Raw genomic sequence first — 22743 nt, forward strand, 5'->3', positions numbered from 1 at the left:
CATAAAATAACTTGAAATTTCTTGCATCGACATCCCTAAAACTTTGGTTAAGGAAATGAGATATCATACTATGCCTCCAATACGTAGTTAAGAATTAATGGGTTTGGGGAAATAAGGATTGACCATGAGCATTCTTTGTGAGCTTGAGGTCTCAAATTCAACCCTTGATACTTTGGATTTGTTTTGTGCAACCTCCTCTTCCTTCTTGTATTTGTTTCTTATCTTTCTTGGCACACATTCATAGGTTTTGACTCTTATAATCTTACCTTTATCCCATGGCATAATCTTAGAAAGATGCTTTCTCACATGGGTATATGAAATTTTGTAGGTTTTTATGACAATGTGAGCATATAAATCTTAAGGATTTAACCCCTTTCTCTCCCTCAAGCTTTTTCACATACTTCCACAAGGTGTTGAAGTCTCTTTGTGCTTTTTTCCATCATTGTTGTCAATTTCACAATCATCATTCTTCCTCCTTTGTGGTATGAGCTTCTTGCTTTTAGTTTGGCATTGAAGTCTCTTTGTGTTTTTATCCATCATTGTTTTCAGCTTCATGATCATCATTCCCTTCCATTTATTCATCCTCTCCATGGTATGTGTTCCCTGTTTCTAGTTCTTCCATCATTGGTATTACAACATCCCAACACCATCATCACAATAAAAAATGGAACAAAAAGGATAAACCACATTGACATACCCATTGTCCCTACTGAATCTTGAGAATAATGTGTTGCCTACAAAAGAATGATGGAGAATTGGGGAAAAATAGGAAAAGACAACATTCAAGCATTCAACATAGTGAATATACTAGTTTATAACAAATGGGATAAAAGATTAAAAACAAACAAGAGTGGGCTTTAGAACCTATCCCTTCAGGTCTCCACTGGTGGTTGAATGTAATTATGACAGCCTTTAATCTCCCTCCCAAGATCTCACAAATGGTATCCTTCAATCTCCCTCCAACACACAAATCCACTCAACAACTTGCAAGCAACCTACTCAAAACCTTAGCAAAGATGAGAGAAATGAGTGAAATGAGAGAAAGTGGAGTGAATGAGTGTTTTAATCCACAAAGGAATCCTAGCCATTCCTAAACCAAACTTTTAAAACCTTGTCTTGGTTCCCACATGCAAGAAAAAAGTTCAATTTGCACTCATCTCTTATGGAGCATTTTTTAGGAATGTCTATGGAACAACACTCTCTTAATGCTCCCTATTTGGGAAAGGATCATGTTTTTTTGAGGAATGTGATCTTTCAAATTGCTCCTAGAAGTGAGTGTTCAAGAAGTACGCTCCCAAAAGTACTTCCCAAATTCTCTCTCTAGGAGCACACTTGGGTGTGGAGCATCGGGGACTAAGGGGTACTCCCCTACAATATAACATAAATCAATACACACTAGAAGAACTCACAACTTAAATCAAAAGTTGTTTCAACCATTAGCATCTTATGTGTGTATTCTAAACTATTGTGCGTTCAATCTACTTTGTCATCTATGTTAAGCCTATGAGAACAACTAGCAACATTTCCAGTTATCTTTTAGTGTTAATTACTCATTAAGTTAATCATTTAGTGAGGATCAATACTTCTTTAAGCTAAATCTTGTACTCCACTTCTCTTTGAAAAGGAAACCCTTATGGTAATTTTTCCAAGTAAAAAGGATTGGCGTCTTTTTCCAAACAATTCGATTTCGATTTGTAAGGAAGAAGAAGGTGTATGTGTTTTAGAAGGTGCAAATTTCTACTAGGGAGTCCGATAAATATGCTATTTTATTTAGAAGGAACTGAACTCAAATATGATTCCAATGAGTAGGTTGTTGAGTTTTGGAGTAGCATAGGACATGTGTTCTAGTCTCTAAGGTGTCAAATAGGCCAAGGAACATGAGATCTCTAAAACCCATAAAAGGTTTTGAGAGAAAACATTTAGAAACCTCTCAATTAAATTAATTTATCAATAATTTAAAAGTTCCCAAGTCTAACTTAGGAAAATTGATTAATTAATGGGTATTAATTAAGGAAATCAATTTTGCTCTAGAGACTTCCAGAAAAGTGACTTGACGGAGTCTAAGATGATCTGAGCCATTGATCATGATTAGATCTTGGCCATTGAAGCTCTAGCGAGAGATTATAAGCGCAAGTCGAAGGGGTTGGAGAAGACACATCAAGTGAGTAAGGAAGTTCCAATCAACAAATTTGTAGTATTCAATAGGGCACAATTCAAGCCAAGTAAGAGACAGTGGCGTGGTTTGCAGTAGTGAGAATTTTCGAAGAAATTCTCAGGATCTTTTCTAGTAATCTAGGGTCAGGACAAGAGGCCAAATTATCCAGCAAAGGAGGTTGTATTTTGCAGTGTGAGTTAGCCAAATTCCTAGTGCAAGTTGTTGAAAGAAGGATCGATTTAGTTGCTAGTGCCGGGATCCAGTCCCTAGAGGCAAAGGGAGGCATGATGCCTTTCGTAGAAGGGTTTCCAAGGCAAAACAACTTTTTTTGAGGCTACAATGCACATTTCTGGGCAGAGGTGCGAGTGTCAGGAAGGAGTGCGAGTAGCCCAAAGAGGCCAGATCGAGTCACTATGAGGGAAAATAAATTCCTAGTATATTTCCAGTTGAGATAAATTGAGATAAATCGTCGGAGCTAAGCCATAATGGCTAGCGATTGTAATTCTCTATTTTTGCTGTAAAATAATAAAACCCTCATCTGCTACACTAGTTTTCCTTTTAGGGTTTTTCCAAGGACTTTTATCCAAAAATAATGGTGTCATTGTGTGTGTGCATCTATTTCTCAGTGCCACATTTTGTATTCCCGCAGCGTAATTTTATTGTGAAGATTTGCAGTGTGAATTATTCACTATTTTTCGTATTAATAATTACAGAAGACAAATAAATTATTAAAGTTGGGAGAATAATATCCAGTGATTGCAGTTCAATGAATTTTCACATAAGTCATAATTTTTATAGAAATATCAAGAGAGATATAACAATCACAATTTTCCCTTCTAAAACATCTCGAAAATAGTGTCCTTCAAGAACCATGTCTTCATTAGAGTACAACTTTCAGCTAAAGTGTATAGTTGAGGTGCACCCCTTCTATTGGGGGAAAGGTTATGAATGTTTTTTCTATAATTTGAAGAAGTCCAAATCTACTTTTTCGTAAATTTCAAGGTTCAAATATGCTTAAGGAAGGGCACTCTTTAAAATAAAATTGTAAAGGATGTCCTTAATTTCCTGTATCAAACCCTAGCTGGACAAGTCTTTTTGTAAAGAAGAGCATGGCATATTCAAATACGACTAGATCACAAGTGTTGAAAAAAGTTTTGAATGTTTGTATGAGAGATTTCTTCTTGCACAAAAAAGGAAGAAAATAGTAGAGAAATAAATGCAAGGCTATGAGGAATGATATGATATGGATGTCAAAATCCTCCATGTAGGTGGTAAGTTAGTAAAAAATACATTGAGCTTATCTCTGAGAAATATTTTACTCTCGATAATTGTCAGAGCTAAGCCATAATGGCTAGCGATTGTAATTCTCTATTTTTGCTGTAAAATAATAAAACCCTCATCTGCTACACTAGTTTTCTTTTCAGGGTTTTTCCAAGGACTTTTATCCAAAAATAACGGTGTCATTGTGTGTGCATCTATTTCTCAGTTCCACATTTTGTATTCCCGCAGCGTAATTTTATTGTGAAGAATTGCAGTGTGAATTATTCGCTATTTGTCATAATAATAATTACAGAAGACAAATAAACTATTGAAGTTAGGAGAATAATATCCAGTTACTTCAGTTCAAGGAATTTTCACATAGGTCATCATAATTTTTATAGAAATATCAAGAGAGATACAACGATCACAATTTTCCCTTCTAAAACATCTCGAAAATAGTGTCCTTCAAGAACCATGTCTTCAATAGAGTATAACTTTCAGCTAAAGTGTATAGTTGAGGTGCACCCTTTCTATTGGGAGAAAGGTTATGAATGTTTTTTCTATAATTTGAAGAAGTCCAAATCTACTTTTTCGTAAAGTTTAAGGTTCAAATATGCTTAAGGAAGGGCACTCTTTAAAATAAAATTGTAAAGGATGTCCTTAATTTCCTGTATCAAACCCTAGCTTGACAAGTATTTTGTAAAAGAAAGAGCATGGCATATTCAAATACGACTAGATCATAAGTGTTGAAAAAAGTTTTGAATGTTTGTATGAGAGATTTCTTCTTGCACGAAAAAGGAAGAAAATAGTAGAGAAATAAATGCAAGGCTATATTTAAAATTTTGAGGAATGATATGATACGGATGTCAAAATCCTCCATGTAGGTGGTAAGTTAGTAACAAATACATTGAGCTTATCTTTGAGAATAGTTTACTCTCGATAATGAGTCTCATTATGAATAAGGCTTACAATAGGCAAACAAGATCTCCCTAATTCTCTTTGGTAGCTCTCCTTCTCTCTATGTTGAATCTCTAAGGAACAATATTATACTAGTTGAAAAGGATGTTTAGAAAGCCTGACTTATTGAGAACAAGTTACAACCATGATGAAGTTGCAAAGAAACTTTCAAAGTTGAATCTTGTTCACTGGAAATGTTCTCTTCACCTCCATGACAAGTCATACACATCTACATGGATGTCATTTTTGATCACTATTGATATTGTCTTGGGTGAGCCATAATTGGACCCATAATACCCGTTGGGCATCATCAATAGAGTAAAATAAATGATTTCATTCTATACATCAAAGATAATTTGTTCACAAGTTATTATCAATTAAAGTGGTGATTGCATCCAAGGAAACATTAAAGAAATGAGGAAGTCAAATGGCTAAGTTACTCTAGTACCTTCAAGCTTTGGAGTTAAATCTTTCCAAAGAGAAAGGTGTGTTTATTTTTGTAATAATGTTTTTGTCTTAGTCTTTTGATATTTTGTACAATGTCACTTATTTAAACAAGGCCTCAAATAGGTAACTAGTGTGTTTAGGGTATAATAGCTAGATAAGTACTTAATCACCTCATAAAGGTAACTTGGGATTTAGTCCCTTTCTTGTATAACTAGAGGTTTTCCCCTTAGGTTAACCACAAAAGCTTCTCTTAGTAGAGAATCTTGTATTGGATAAGTATTTCGCCAACACTTGTAATTGCGAACATATTATGTCTTTTGGGTTATCCCAATTTATATTTTAGTTTGTTTTCCCTCTTGGATCTTTTGTTATTTCTATTCTGTAATGTCCCAAACAAAATATTGTGCAGGAAACTAACTGAACAAAATTTACTCCATAAAAATTTCCATTATTTTAACAGAACATTGCCATTTAAAAGTGTAACCATTAGCATACGGCAAAATAACAAAAAAATGAACAGGGATAATCTCATATTTTATTATAATAGAGACTAGGGTTTACACACTGATACACAAAATAGCTGCGATGAGAAAATGGCCTCAAGAAATATTCACATAACGTCCAAAGTAAAGAAATACCACATGTTTACACACAATTTTAACAAGGTATAAAATAATTGGTCTACCAAAATATCATTTGTCCTACATCACCTCTTCCACACCTATTCAATTTAAATGTATCAATGTGAACATGCAATTTACATGATTCAATCACATTTGTGTCATAATTTTTTCAGTGCTTTGTAGGCACTGAGGGTTATGGCATCATTCCAATGGATTGTTGTGTCTTTCTACTTGAAAACCATATCAACATTACTAGCATGTATTTATGGCACCTAAAATATTAATTGGTGCCTACATCTTAGAGAAGGAAAACAAAATGTAAAGGTTTTGCTTGTGCTCTTCCTTGAAGAATATATAAATATAATTGGACATTAGAAGTCACTAAATTACCTCATTTACTATTGGCCATAAGCAAGATACTCAAAGACCTACTCGTCCATCACGAGACTTGTTTATCTAATTGATTCCTCCAATATTGGGAGATGATACAATATCAATTAAAAGACTGCCTCGCATGTTGCTTCACTCATATAGGGAACAAGTCTCTAAAGTCAACAAATTACCTCATTTACTATTGGCCATAAGCAAGATACTCTAAGACCTATCCGTCCACCATGAGACTTGTCTAGGCAATCGACTCCAATATTGAAAGATGATCTAATATCAATTAAAACATTGTCTCACTTGTTGCTTCAATCATATAGGGAACAAGTCTCTGTCATAATAATAAAGAATGATAGTAACACATTTAACCTCTTTCGATGCATATTCCGAAACAATCCACCAATTTAAAGAAAGGTACACTTCATCAAGCAAAACTTCCTAGCCACCTCATCACCTCTCATGATAAAAAAACTAGCACAAAGACAGTATAAAAATTCTAAAGATTGGAAACAATTTCTATAAATAGAAGTAAATGATTTTGTATTTTAATGTATTTTCTTTATATCTTTTTTTAACCATAATGAGTAGTGTATTTATATATATAAATCGTGCCCGTTCGAGTGCAAAAACGAGATTTTACATCATATTTTCAAGCTTGCTAAGAGCATCTGAGACATCAATTGTTCCCCATCCCTTCCTTAGGAGTTTTCCCCATGCTTCTTACAAAAATTTACCATTATTGGTAGCCTGTGGCTATACATTCTACAGTACATAAATAGAAAATATTTACATTTATAGTTTGTCATACAAAAACATTTTTCAAACATTGAATGAGAGAACAGATTACTCCTCCATTGGCGCTGGACTGTTAAGATCAAGTCCAGTGAATTCTTCTTCATTCCTCTGGTTGTTCTCCTCCATTTTGAGCTTCAAATGCTCAATTTGTTGTCTCAGTGCATCCACCTCATCCTCCAGTTGTTAGATGCGCTCCTTTTCGAGTTGCAGCTCCTGCATGGCCAGAGCCTCTTTTTGCTGCTAATGGATACATCGCTGCAGAATTGCCAAACCTTCCTGAATTTCCAAGTGATCTTGCACACACTCCTTACAGACATTCCTGTTGCTGCCCCCTTGAATTTTTCCCTCCCTCGACCCCTCTGTCCTAGGCCAGCGACATCCCCAAGAATTGGACAGAGAGAATTCCTCTGTTGAATTACTGTGCACACTCATTATCTTCACTAGAAAGCCTAGTCTCCAATATGCCGTAGACCTCCAACTCCGGAATGTTTCCGACACTTAACCCAGAGCTCGCAAAGTTTTGCTCTAACTCCCCCACCCGAGTCAACGTACCCACACAATTCTTGACCTCACTCAAACAACCAGCACTCTGCAAATCAACACACAACTTCCCCTCTCGACTGCATACGCCTCCAGAGAGAGCCCTGAAGGCTGACGCTTTGACCCATAACCCACAGTAGATGCTCAGTGACCCCAGCTTCAGCCATCGGACTTTTGCAAAGACCACCTTAGCAAAGATTAACCATAATCCATGACAACATATCAAACTGTTACTCCATTTATAGAAGGTGTAGGTTTGGATTTTGATGCAGTACTGGAGATTGGTACTCATGAAGCTGAGATCCCAATGCTCGAGGGATTAAATGTTTCTCATGCTCTCCCATTAACTTAACATCTCCTATGCTGGATTGCCGACCATTGCAATAGATTCTATGTCGTGGGGGCTAGGTTCTCACGCTGTGAGATCTCCCTAACCCAAGTGTAGTACCATCGTGATGGACGCATCCATGTTGCTGCAAGGAGCTAAGACTACCAATGCCATGAGGCACGAGGATGGGGTGGACCGAGTTAAGGTCGATGCAATAAGGATCGAGGAGCAGGATGTGGAATGAAATGGAGAAGGGAGTCATAACTAAATGGAGAGGAGGGGGAACAAAATGGATGGGAGGCCTAACGAGAAGAGAAGGAGAAGGGTGACAAGAGTTAGGGGAGGGGGAGGAAGGGGCGCAGGGGGTTAAATAGGGGGTAAATGGGAGAGGAGGGGCGGTTAAGGAGAGATAATGCGTTACAATCCTTAAAATTTCCAAATTGTTATGCCTTTCTAAACTCGTAGTTGAGCCAAGAATGCCAACCTTAGAGCAATATTTGGATCCCATGACTAAGATTAGGGAATGCATATCGTTTCCTGTATCTCATTCACAATAATTCTTTCTGCAATCAACTGACAAGCCAAATTTTCTTGCTTATCTACTTCCTGGTTATTTCCTCTTAGGATGTGAAAGAACGACATCAAATCAAAGAAGGGAATCATACCTTGGGATCTCTGAATAATTTGATTTAGGTTCATGTTTTTTGCTCATGAATTGTATTTCATATGTTTTGTGATCAACCTTGAGTCTCCTAAAACTTGGATCTTCCCAATGCCATTTTTTTTAGCCAAGGATAGTCCTAGAAACATACCATTAGCCTCAGCTTGATTGTTGGTCTTCCTACCCAGGCCCCAAGCATATCTGTCTTCGATGTTTCCTTCGAGATTAATGAGAATCCCTCCCCCTCCTACCACCCCATGCTTTATATCTTAACTACCCATCATAATATATAATATATTGAACACACTTCCTAATTGTTCCAAGTATATTAATAAATACACGACTAATTCCACGTGATCTCGACAATCATGTAACAAAATAGAGTTAAGCGAAAAATCTCGAAGTGTAACCCTTTGTGTGTACCATTACTGTATCAATGCACATGAGGACCTATTCACATAACACATTACATGTAATATTTGGCTAATATTCGAAGGTGTGACATGGCACACCTAAATAGTGGGTTTACTCTGTATTTAAATAACCTCATCATCGATGTACATTCATTCACAGTTCGGTGGACAAAGGTGTACCTCCCGTTCAAGTGCACACATAAAAGTCAATTCATTTCATCTTTGTGCTTTCTATGATAATATAATATAAACATATTTTCACTTGTCAAATAGGGAAATTTCTCTGAAATCTTTTCTCTACCATGATTATATCCAGTATTGACTAAAACCTCGTGTTTAGAATTAAATGTTATGCAAGTTACTAAAAACAACATGTAATATACCAGTGATATAACGATATATTTGAATGAAGAATTCATTGGATCTTACAAATCACAATTATAATTCGTATGGCTAGTGTCACTAGCCGAGAAGCTATGATATGAAATGAAATGATATTTTAACGTTCACGAGACTAAAAATAGTCTATGGGAACACTAGTTCCCTGTTTTTTCACCTTTTACAATCCAATCCTTTTCTTATTCAAATTGATGATGAGCTGGCCCAACCTTCTAACAATCACCTTGCTGAAAAAACAATGCCATGAAATCAATGCTAACATATTCCCATAACTTTCTCTGATGTCTTTGAACGTATCACATTTCAAAATGAAATGTTTTTTCGATTCCACTGCCCCAGACGTGCAAAATGTACACACCCATTCTTCCAATCTTCTTTAGGCCTTTTCCACCGTCCTGTTTCACACCGAAGTTGATGTGAGTTGGTTCTAAATTGAGCAATAAGAACCTTTTCCCTCTATGGAATGCTAGCTCCAATGTACTCTTTTTGTCGGTGGGGTTGAATTCTCTAATGTAGTACTTCTTCTTTCTACCCAACTCTTTTCCCCATACCCGTTTACGAAATTTTTCCACAACAAAATTCTTTAGCTCCTTGCTATTTGTGGGACAAACATTGAGGTAGATATTCCATTTTTGCATCCATGTGTAGTTTTGCCTCATTCATCTTTTCTTTCTTTCACTCTTGCCTTCACTGAAGATAACATTAGGCCATCTACCTACTCCCATTTGCTCAATTCTTTCCAGATATCTTATAAGCTCCACAATATCAATTGCTTCGATGGGAGTTTCTCCTATTTCACTCACATTATCTCATAAGGTACCGAACTTTTTATTTTGAACTTGCTCATGATCAAACATTCTTGGATTTTCTCAATTTGTTTCCATTTTGAGACAGGGGTGCTGCTAGCCCACAATTCACACTCATATAGCATCACTGGACAAAATACGAGTCCAAAACACATTTTAGTAATTTTCCAATCCCATAACTCTACCTCTCTACATCTGTTTTGAAGAGCATATAATGCTTTCCACCCTCTTAAAACTTTCTTCTTGTTGCTCTCTTCCCAATTAAGTTTGTTGTTGAAATCAATCCCAAGGTACTTGTACCCATTTACTTCTTCAAGAATGTTGTCTTCAAAGAAGAACATATGTTTCCTCTGCTCCTTTTTATTAGAAAAAATCATTATTTTGGTCTTGCTAGTATTGACTTGCATCCCCACTTCTATACAAAAATGCTCAAGGGCATATAAGTGCATCTGCAATCCATGGGCCGATTTAGCAATCAATACAAGATCATCAACATATAAAAGAAGCTTTATCACATACTCCCCCAACCGAACACCATCTCCACCTTACAGATTTAGCCACTCTTCTAGTTTACCAATATATAAACCAAAAGAGTAGGGGATAGAGGGAAACCTTGCTTGACTCCAATGTCACTTCTAAATCTTTCTGAAATACTTGCTAAGGTTCTAATTTTGACTTTCACCTCTTCATAAAGTCTATGGATAGTGGCTCTATAATGCAAAGGAATTTCAAGTTCTTCCATTCTACACCACAACTTATCTCTAGGGACTATGTCAAATGCCTTTTTGAAGTAAAAAAAGCAGCAGAGTATTTCTTCTTTGTCCCGCCAAACCTTTTCAATAATGTGTCTCAGTGTGATACCATGATCCACTGTAGAATGCTTTGGCCTAAAACCCGCTCGTCCTTTTGCCCTCTTTTCTTTTACTTATGCCCACTTACTGATTCTATTTTCTACCATGTTGCCAAAAAGCTTTGCAAAAAAAGGATTAATCATAATGGTTCTAAAATTGGAAGGATTATTAATATCTCCACTTTTAAAAAGGGGTATTGCTAGGCTAGTTGTCCAGTTTCTTGGGAATCCTTACTGAATGATGTTGTTGAATATTTCCATGAGATGTGGTGCAAGAGTGTTCATTCTCCATTTTAGATACTCTGCTTGAAGTTCAACCAAGTCCTTTGCCTTTCCTGTTTTCAGCTTCTTAATTCCAATCTCCACTTCCCGTAACGTGAATAGCTTTGTAGTTGTGTTGATCCGAGGGGGAGGCTCAACCTATGATTCTTTCTCATAGAGTTGTCTTGGATATTCAAACCATTGATTGGTTGTAATATTATTTTCAATTTGCTTCTTCCTTGGTTGAATTTCCTGCTAGAAAAGCTTTGGGTTAATCTTGCCTAGATATATTAACTCTTCTCGCCTTGTTTGCATGAACTCATCTTTTTTCCTTTTTAGTATCTGCTTATATAACTTTACATTGATCTTCTCCTTGCCTGCCATTTTCAAGGTTCTCCTTGCCATTTTGCATTCTTCATCAAACCAAGCATTTACAGAAAACAATTTGATTCTCATTTCCTACTTTTTTGCTCTTTTGCACTTCTCAAGTGCACTTTGAATTATGTTTGTTAACTCATGACTGTTAAAGCTTTAAAAACCAGTTTTCAAGCCATGATATCCTATTAGGGGATAAGAGAAATGTGATTCTAATTATGCTCCAAAGAACACAATATTTTATAGGGATGGCATGTCATATGCCATAGTACTAGCAGAATACAACAAGTCAGGAGAATAATAACAATCCTCAACGACAAGGAATATTTTCCTAGATAAATGGGCATCTTCATCGTTGAAGAGGAACAAGAACTACATGCATTTATCTACCATTCCATTAAATTCAGTATAAAACATATTTGTACTTTATCTTATTTTTACATGCAGCATCGGGTATAACAGAAGACAATTCCTCTGAAGCAGCCCTTCATAACCTGGTAAGGTTTTCATAGCCAAAAAATTGTCTCTTCTATGTCATGAGAAAATCTTCGAAGGCCAAATTGTCTTTGTGTGTTTTGAGAAAATCTTTAAAAGGCTGCAAACGGGTAAAGTACTTTCCAAATTTAATTTGCGAAGAGTTTTGTGATGTATGCTCACAAACTACGAAATCACTTTCATTTCTTGCTTACTAACATAGCAAAGGTTGAAGGCGCAATTTGCATGCAAATTAATGAGTGATACCTAGGATGCCATAACATGTGGAATCTCCACACACTTAAGCACCTTATTGGCAAACTACCAAACGATACTGACGACAAATTTAGTTGAAGAGATACTTCTCCAGTATATTACTGAACTTTTATTGCCATCCAAATGAAGGATACTAGTTTCTATTAGCAGAAATACGTTGTGCTTGTTTGCCAGTTACTTCATTTAACAAACGTCACAGGTATTGTCATCCAACGTATTGCCATGCAAATACGTTGTGCTTGATTGGAAGTTGCGTTATCCAAAGTTATCATCTCTTGTGCAATTGCTTTGGTGACAACAGCCTTAACCGACCAGAGTAGGTTCCTTTTGAAGGACTATGATAAATTGAACTGGTCAAAGGGCTATAATGAATCTGAGATTACATGAAAGCACGATAATGAATTTCATATGACTAATGCAATTCACAACCTGTTATTCCACTTGAAAGCGGTATTAAGAATATTAATATTAATCGTGGATTAAGAATATTAATATTAATCGTGGAACCTTTTTCATTTGACACGAACCTCACATTTCAAACTAAACTGCAATATCTACTCTCGTTGTTCGTAATAGTCCTTTTGATAACAACTAATGCAATTCACAACCTGAGACTTGACTTGAAAGTGGTACTTACAATTTCAGATTCATCATGGAACCTTTCTCATTTGACAGGAACCTTTCATTTCAAACTAAAATGCAGTATCTATTCCTTCTGTTCGTAACGCTTCAGAGTATGTTGTAAAACAAAATAAACTTACCACTGTATAGTTCCATAAAAATTCAAAATTGCCACCAGTGCCTACAGAAGGATGTCGACCCCAGGAACATGAAGCTAGTGTGCTAGAAATTCTTTCTTCTTCACCTCTTTCAGCTGCCCTTTCAAAGCATTTCAGAGGCATCTGCAATGTCATTTAAATACAATAATAAGCTTCAACGTTATGAATTCTCAAATAACAACGTTCACTACAGAAGGAAAAACACGTCAAAGCATTCTACGCAGTTCCACTACTGATTCTCATGAAAACTAACAGTATAGGCATTTTTACATAATGAATAAATGAAAAACACAAAGGAAAACATCAAATCCAAAATTAACTAGCTTTATCAAGTCCACACCTCCAGTGCACCTTGTGTGAATGGGGCAGAGATCCCCACAGTATGAAGTAGCTCTCTATAGCCAGCAGCACTGAACCCCGTAATGATGCCAGAGAAGGACATGCAGTTAGCAATCAATACCAAGTCCTCTTTATAGACATGACTTCCCATCATGTTCATTGAATGAGAGAGTCTCTGCAAAAGTAGCATGAATGATAATTTATATCATCCATTTTGGTAACATTTTCTTTTTTAAATATATCATGATATTGAACAACAAATGTCAAAAACAACATAGCCATGCCATAAGAATGCATTTCTCTCTATATACATGACAGACAAATTCCAAAGATTTAGAGAAGTACGATATTTGTTGCTAGAATCTTGAGACCGTGCAGAACGATATAGCAAACTTGTAAACGACACTAGCTAAAGAGAAATGAAGTTAAACAACATTGATCCATAGACAGCCAATCCGAGGAAAATGCGCAAATGCCAAATATAACCCAAATACCCCATAAACCCCCTTTAACATGCTTTCAACCCCTTTTTGAGTAGGACCCCCTCCTTAAATATTTCTTTTTGAGTGACCTTCCGCATCCATTCAAGCATTTCTAGTGCTGCGTAGCATTACTTTGAGCCAAGGTGTTCCTGCTTTAACCCTCCACTCGCATCCCCTCCTTTTTTTCCACATGTCATGTTCTAAGATCCTTCATGTGGAATGCTTTGTTCCTTTTGCCTTTGAATGTACATAATGTCTCTGGGCATTTTATCATGCAAAGAGTTTTCCTTCAGAGATGTATAATAGGCCAGTGGCATTTCATTATGCAAAGAGTTTTCTTTGTATGATAGGCCAGTGGCATTTCATTATGAAAAGAGTTTTCCTTCAAACCTTCAAATATTATAGCCAATGTAGCTCCCAAATATACCATTAAATGGATGGAAGGCTGAAGCTATTTTATTAGGATTTCTTCCTATTTTCAACATGCTTTAACAACTTCCTTAAGTGGACATTCAACCTTTGATGTTAAATAACACATTAGCATACCTTATCTTATGCTCTAAATCTAAAACAAATGCTCTAAATCTAAAACAAGTGAAGGCATTCATGTTATAGTGTTTCCTTCCTAATCTATGCAACTATGTTAGCATGGAATCTCCTAATGTCATGCGCTTCTATCAGCTTGTAACTGTCCTTGAACTCCAATGGTCTTATTATGTGCTTAATAAAAGGAAACACACATGAAAATGAAAAGCAAAGCACGCATTTTCAGATTTGGGAGCTAATACGTCCTTTCATCACTTCAATTAATGACTCAATTGAAGAGCTTCCTTCTCTCTCCCCTCAATTGCCTTATGTCTATAATTCTAGCATGCCTTGCTTGCTAATCTTTATATTTATCATCAATGTTGCATGAAGCAGGAGCGTTTTTGAGAAGCAAATCATTATTTTTCAAAAATCCTCGGACGTGAAACATCTAATATATATATATATATTAAAAAAAAAATCCAAAATACTAAACCAGTTACAGAATATATGAAAACATGCATATTTGTACCTAAATCAAGATAGAAATGACATCCATATTATGTTAATGATAAATTATTTGAGCAACCATTTAGATTCTAACAATTACAAATAAAAATCAAATTTTTAAGCATATAATAAAAAGTAGATTGTTAAAACATTGAAATGGCTTATCTAGTTCTCTTCTCACACTACCACGACCACTGCATGGGGCTTGTGACATTCCCACTTAGCAATATTGCTAAGGGGAAATATCGATCTGGCCAATTTTGTCATATTTTGCACTTAAACTTGGGAAAAGTGGGTTGCGGGACCCCACTTGAGTTTTTGGAGCTAAGGAAAGGCCCAACTTAGGAGAAAAAGGGAATATCAAATAGTTAGTGGATGGTGGGGACCACTCCAAGGAGGAAATATACCCCACTTGGAAATACACATTCCTTGAAGGGAAAGGATGAGAGGTTCGATGGCTAGGCCCCACATGGGAAATTGATATGCACAATGAGAAAATAGGAGGGACTCATTTTGGGCATCTTTAATCATTTGAGCATTCACCTTGACTAGCACGCTTGAGCTGGAGGCCAAGCCTGCATGTGTTGTTGAGCACAAGAGATTTTCAAGAGAGAATCTCAACCTTGCTTCGGTGGAATTCGAGTGCCAGCCCAGGAGCATTATAGAGTGGGTTCAACAATGACTGTGCAACTCTTTTTCGAGCCACACGTGGGACACAAGGAGAAGAGGTATTTGGGGCTGAGATTCATGCAAGAGTTTTGAGAAGAGTTTTGCTTAATATTTCAACCATTTTGGGGGGCATTCAATGACATCACTTATAGGTGGGTTGAAATACACGACAACTAGAGGAGTTAGGGGAAATTGGGCCGAAATTCCGAGGTCAAAGTTTGGCTAATTCTTTCATGGGCTTTTGTGGGTTATTGGAGGAGAGTCCGGGGTTAATTTCCCGGATTTTTCTGAGCAACAGAGGAGGCGCTAGCAGCCAGCAGTTCAGTTTCCTGGGGAGATCAGCGTAGAGCCATAGAGAGATCAACCTTGCTTTCATCACTTGGGTTTTGCTAGCTTGCCTTATGCAAGCTCAAGTGCACACTTTCCAAACACCAAATTGTAACCCCATGATTTTATAATAAAATGGCTCAGAGCAGCGCAATTTTTGGCTCAATTCATGATGTCTGATCTGTGTGCAAATTCCATGTGTGTTTTTGCTATGTTTTCTTTGTTCATCATTATATATTTCCGTTAGGAATATTATAGGGCTCCACATGGTGGTAATGAAGTAGATGGTGGTTGTGGAGTTGAATATGAAGCCCCTATTGTTGCTGCTAAAGTCTTGGACATGGAGACCATGGCACTTGATGGGGATGGCATCTCAACGAGATCATCATCATCCTAGATAAGAGCATCCTCGAATTACTCTAATACAACACTCCATCCTCCAAATTATGCTCCTCTAGATTTTTGTCCCAAACCATCAAGTTTTTTTTGTCTTTACCTCCTCACAATATTGGGACAACAATCACAAGTTAATGAACATAAACCAAGCTCTCTGCCCAATTTACATTCAACCTATTTATTTTGACACTACGGATGAAACTATAAGTGCTCCAACATCTCTTCGCGAAAGAAGTGTTCACCACTTGTGAGAGCATCCGTATTGGAAAATATTGTAGCTGTGGAGTAGCACCACCATGCATGTTCCATTGCTCGACAGAAGACAAATTCCCTGGATCTCTCATTGCATGGTTGATCCCAAAGACACTAGTGCAAAGGATGTAGTTGTTCAATTGTGTTGGTATAGTGTTACACTCCTCCTCATTAGGGATTAATTTCTCTAATGCTTTCATATAACTAGTCAAACCCTCTACATCTTGTGTAGTTTTCTCTTGGCCCCCCCATTAGGTGCTTGTGATGAAATGTCTGATACATGATAGTACTTAGGTGTGAGAAGATATCCTAAGGCATGAAGTGGAATGTTTAACATTTTCCATCACTTTTCTACCTCTGTACGAACATGATTATACAAGTTGATATCTATAGGATCAACAATATCTTTACATAGTCTTCCCCAACATGCTATGCATATGCTTATACACCTCCCACTGGCCAATCTGACTCTGCAAACTTGATCACATGTTATAAATTCGTGTGGTGAATTGCAAAACATATCTAACTTGTGACCAAAAGTGACTGTCAAGGATAGTGTTCTTCACTACATTAGCATGATCTCTATCAATTCTCATGTCATCCCATGCATCACTCATCACCATAGCACCCAAAGCTTGTCTTACCTTCAATAAGCGCCTAAATATGATGCAATAACTTGCAAATCTAGCACTTACATTTAATGAACTTGGAGTTCCATAAATCTCTTATTGTGATAATTTGTTGGACGTTAAAAAAAATCTTTTATATTATCTTATCTATGCTACTTAACTAAAGAATATTTTCCTTTCTCTCAAATAGACTTTATAAAACATACTTCATAATCTAGAGGTTTTCTTTTAAGGTTTAATTTCTAATTTCTAGTTGTGAGATTTTCCTAAGTTTTTATCACTTGCATTTCCTTTCTATTGAAAGAAATATTTGGTAAAATAAATCCAAAACAATGCTTGCAAAACCATAACTTGGATTTGTCTCTTGATTCCAGTCCATTATATTTCACTTTAGTTAATTTGTTGCAGGCTTGCATCACCTCCTTCTTCAATAGCTTGAAACCAAGTCGATGGTCTAACCCGAGATGTCTTGGATTGAAGTGTTCATCTACTTTCTTGGGTTGATTTATCTCTAATCACAAATTCAAGAATTGCATGATTAATTATGCAAAATAGATTTGGTAATCTAAGACAAGCCAAGTTACACCTTGAACTTCTTCTTGCTTAAGCACGTATTGGATTTCTCTTAATGTCACATTACTTAAGGCCAATTTGTGCTCTAATACTAAGATTGCATCTCTTTTGGTTATATTTAATTTGAAGATTTTCTTTCAAAGATAATTTGGATATATTGCATGATACATTCACTAAAATTGACATTAATTTACTTCTTCAAGGTCTTTTCATTACCACTTACTTGCAAATATGAAATCTTCTCTTGCATGCATAATAAAATAATATTTGAAGTGCAATCCACATACTTCTAATTTCTTTAAATAGCTAAGTCGATTGTAGTGGTTTGTGCTTCTACCTTCTAAAGATTTATCTTAAAACATTTGGCAAGTAAGCTATTGCAATCTTTTACATTTTACTTGTTATGTCTTTTGAGGGATTTAATTAGTTTGTTGTTGAGATTTACTTAGGTTATCTTAATAATTAATATTATATTGAATGGATACCTTCCTTAACCTTTTGAGAACTGCCCAAAAGTAAAGAGGAAGTTGTATTGAGATGAAAGTGATACAACTCCCCTTTATTATTCTAAGATGAAATTGAGATTTACCATTTTCCACTTTGATGTTAGTTTAGATAGCAACAAAACCAAAAATAAGAAGCTTCACCCAACCAATAATGGAGAATTTTCTAAAATGGAAGAAACATAATCAAAAGATGAGGCATCTTGGGAAGATGAAGCATTCCTCAAACAACATCCTTCACTACTAATGGTTTCGAGGATAAAGCATTTGATAAGGAAGGACTTGTGATATACCCAATAATATATATCAACTCTATGCAACAATGTCAAATATAATGTCATAATGTTGTAGTTAATCATTGTATATGTGATAAGTCTGTTGAGAAATCTAAGGGACAACAAGTGTAGGTGATTTCTCTTACTTTGATAACTGCTTGTGATGTACTTTTACTATTCTTGATTAACTTCTTCTTTTCTTCTTATTATTAGTGTTATATATCATCAAACAACTACCAAACCATAAAGAATAATGAGACAATAGGGCACAAGATATAGGCGATCAACCAAGGCCAAAACCTCTCCACTGAGAGGAAACCCCACCAAAATTCTTCTCTTCTTATAGAACTTCAATTGAAAAATAGCAAGACCTATGACCTTGACCAAGACCCTCCAAGACCAAGTCATCCTTCCTTCTTGATGAACTTTCCTTACACAACTTTCAGCAACAAACTTCAACCTTCCAGCAACTTCGACCTAGCAGCTTCACAACTTTGACCTTGATGTAGCTTCAACAGTTTTGACCTAACAACTTCACAACTTCGATTTAGAGGAAGCTTCACAACTTTGACCTTGCAGCTTCAAAATTTCGTCTAGCCCAAAAACTATAGAAACCCTAATGAAAGAGAGAGAGAGAGGCCCAAAAAACTTTGATCTTGATTTTCTTCTTCTTCATCATCCTTTTCCAACTTCTATCTTGAGGAGATTGAACTTGCTTGAGTGGGTGTGCAAATGAGGTCAAATTCCTTCTTATTTATAGGCTTGTGAGGGGTACGATTTGCTATCTTGAGGCCGACTTGTTCCTTCATGTAGGCCGCCTTGATCTTTGTGTCATGACGAGGTCTTTGAGGGTCTTTTGACTCTATTTTGACTCAATAAATTTTTCTTTACAATATGTAACATGCCCAAATGGGTCTTCAATACATGACAATGACTCAATTGACTTTATGACAAACCTAGAAGCACTCAATGGGTGCTTGACCTAAAAATAAATTTCCCTTGAGCATGAAACCCATGCCTCAAGAATACAAATAATAAATTTATTCTTTCTCTTTTCATTAAATACATAAGATAACAATTACGCATGCCATTATGAAGACCGAACCTAGTTACATATTTCAACACTCCCTCTCAACTAGGGAGGTATTCATAATCCATACAAGGTACTTGGACATTCTCTATCTGAAGAATTCTCATAAGAGGAGTCGGATTGGTAACCCATCTATATAGCATCATATCATCCAACATTGTCACATAGAAAGGCCTTGACTAACAACTCTATCTCTCCACATGATTAGAGCACAATGATGGCGAGACTAATGATTTATAGAGACCCTCATCATTGTCTCTCTCGAAACATACCCCACCCGGGTTCTCTTAGAGTATGTTCCGCCCAGACTATTCTTATCTTGGATTCCTAGTCCTCAAAGAATATTGGTCCTCTACAACTACTCTTATCTTGGATGCCCTACCACATCCTCAAAGAGTATTAAATGCTAGATGCTTACCCAATCCTCCATTCTATCTTCCTAGGTGAAGACAAGACTGATGTGTCTATCTCTTCCTCTCAATTAGGAAGGATATGCCCATTTCAATCAAGGAATGTACCCATTCCTATAAAAAACGAATGTACCCAATCTCCCTCTTAATCAGGGACTTGACCAAGCTCCCTCTTGACCAGGGACTTGCTTCTAGCAGCTCTTTGTTGGAGATCATGGGGCAACCATCTACTTGAAGAACTCCTCCTTTCGATGTCATGAACTTCTTTGGGTCTTCTTCGTAGGGCATCGACCATCCATGACTTTCAATCATGAATGATGCCAGTCATTTCATCCTTTCCTCAAGGAATGTACCCATTCCTATAAAAAACGAATGTACCCAATATCCCTCTTAATCAGGGACTTGACCAAGCTCTCTCTTGATCAGGGACTTGCTTCCAGCAGCTCTTTGTTGGAGATCATGGGACAACCATCTACTTGAAGAACTCCTCCTTTCGATGTTGTGAACTTCTTTGGGTCTTCTTCGTAGGGCATCGACCATCCATGACTTTCAATCATGAATGATGCCAGTCATGTCATCCTTTCTTTCATTGGAAAGTGATCCATTAGTCCATATCTGGCCTTGCTTTCATACCTTGCTTCCTTCTTCGCATCATGTTTCCTTCAGGATCTTTTATCCTACCACATGAGTGTCAGTTGCAGATGACATCTACAACTCTTTGTGAAAATTCAGCTAACCAACTCCCTACTGCAACAACTGATCAGATTTCTTCTACTTCTTAATTTATGAATCAAGTTATTTACAATGTTACACAGTAAACATCGAAATAAATGTATTGCAACCTTCACAACATAAAAAATACTACAGAAACAAGTATTGAGCGAGAAGGAAATAACACACACACAATTGACACCATTGTTTTTGGACAATGTCTTCGGAAAAACCCAATGTGGGAAAACCGGTGCAGTAGCTGAGGGTTTTAAATTTTAATTATTATGCAGTAGTCTTTGAATACAATCTTTGAATGCCTTACTGGCTATCTGATACAGAGAATCTGATTGGCAGAGAATTAATGAGAAATACCTCACACTATCACTGGAGATTCGACCTTGATCCAGCTACTGAATGGCTAGCCCCAAGCTGCCTTTGCGCAGTCACTGCGTTGCTCTGCGTCACAACTTATGGGGATTGCGTCAATCTTTCTGGCTGGTCGATCCGCTGGCTGGATGCTCTTTCCTCTAGCCCTTCGGTGTCACACCCCGGATCCTGACACTGGATCTGATCTGCTCCTCAGCAAATCCACGAATCTCCTCAAGGCCTCAGCGTGGTTTTATGATGCCCAGTGTGGCTCTACGATGCCCCTTCTGGATCTCTCTCTGCCTCCTCTGCAATGTATCCCGGAATCAGGAAACTCTCTAACCGGAAAACTATCCTTGCCCCTCACTGTAAGAAATCTCCTCGATGACTTCTCCTGCAACTGCTGTGCTACTCTCTTGAGAAATCAATCTCTTGATCTCTCTCTATGTGTTTTCCAAGTGCTCATCAAGCCTCTTCTTATAATCTTCTCGTTGATCAATCAACAGCCTAGATTAGATTCTAATCAATGGTTCATATCATCTTGACTTGATCCTCCTTGTTTTCTAGAAGATTCACACCCAGTTTAATTAATACACTTTAATAATTTTAATTTTCGAAGTTTAGACTTATGCATCCATGAAAAATAATTAATAATTTTAATTAAACCTCCTCTGGGTGGAATTCCCTAAAACGATTTTGGGTATTGTAGAATGTGTATGTGTCCTAGCCTTCGGGCAAAATCTTGAGGCTAGAGCACATCCAATGCTACCAGAAATCAACAGTCACTTTTGGCGAGGAATGTGCTCTAGAGATGCAACCCACTGAAGCATCACTTTGATTTTGCAGCACCTCCTGTTGCACTGTTGATGTCTATTTTTGCTGCCCACCAACTACTACGCGACTCTGATTTGCGTTGCATCTGTTCTGCCACTGACTCTGTTAAACAGCTGTCAACTAATGCATCTGCACTGCAACTCTGTTGTTGCTTCCACTGCAACATCTGCAACGAAAAAACATGCAAAATATTGAACTAACTGTGTTTAGTATGATGCATCTGTCGTCCAAGTTCTAACTGCTACTAGCCTCTGCACTGTCATTGAAGCCTCTACGTCGCTGTTGACTCTGGTCTGTGCCAACTGCACTGCTGCCAACTCTATCTCTATGTTGTTCAGAATATGATCGCTACTAACCACTGCATCAGTCACTCTGACACATGACTACACCAACTGACACTAGTCCATCCTGCGACTGCTGACTATGGGCTCCCGTAGCAAGGTCTTGATCCAAAAGGTGGACTCCTCAAGGATCCTGCCCATCCTGTAGCTCTCTGAAGCTACAACTCTAGATCACCCCACCTCACCCCTAAAGGCATCTCGGAAATCATAGGAAACTCTTCTTCTAGCCTAAAGGAAAGCTTGTCAACATTAATGGATGCAGCTTGCTGACCTTGCTTCTCCTCCTTGTCCCTCTTTCTGAGAGGACATTGAGTGTTGTAGTGGCCCATCTCGCCACACCTGAAGCACTTGATCTTTGAAATGTCCTTCTTCCTCCTGCGTTGCTCATGTTGCCCCTTTGATGCAAGGGCCACGTCCTCCTCTTCCTTCACGACCTTCGTCCCACTGTTGCTACTGCCACTGATTGTGGCCTTCACCAGGTCACGCCTCATCTCCTCTTGTTGCATATCAACCCATACACATTCCCAATCTGGTAAGTGTTCTCTGCCCAGAATGCTCTGGACAAACACTTGCTAATCGAACAAACTCTGTAGGTTGGGGCCCTAACCTTACTGAAGCCAACTGATCTCGGACTTCCTGAAGCCTCTTAAGGAAGGGGTCTATTCGCTCCCCTTTCTGCATCCTCATGCATCTCAACTTCTCTTCTAAGTACATCTTTCCTTGCTCAA

At 37.3% G+C, this 22743-nt stretch overlaps 1 protein-coding gene across 1 annotated transcript in view; it reads right to left on the minus strand.

Annotated features, from left to right (window-relative positions):
* LOC149260999 (uncharacterized) overlaps positions 1–22743 on the minus strand; it is a 76407-nt gene that overhangs the window by 40015 nt on the left and 13649 nt on the right. The window contains exons 3-4 of the mRNA XM_089367132.1: positions 13124–13297; positions 12766–12906 (exon numbers count right to left, since the gene is read on the minus strand). Coding sequence (XP_089223258.1) covers positions 12766–12906; positions 13124–13297 — 315 coding nt within the window. The remainder of the gene's footprint in view (positions 1–12765; positions 12907–13123; positions 13298–22743) is intronic.

Source organism: Pinus tabuliformis, chromosome 6 (assembly GCF_031772625.1).
Source record: "Pinus tabuliformis cultivar Carrire ecotype Pingquan chromosome 6, CPIR1, whole genome shotgun sequence".
Classification (NCBI taxonomy): Eukaryota; Viridiplantae; Streptophyta; class Pinopsida; order Pinales; family Pinaceae; genus Pinus; species Pinus tabuliformis.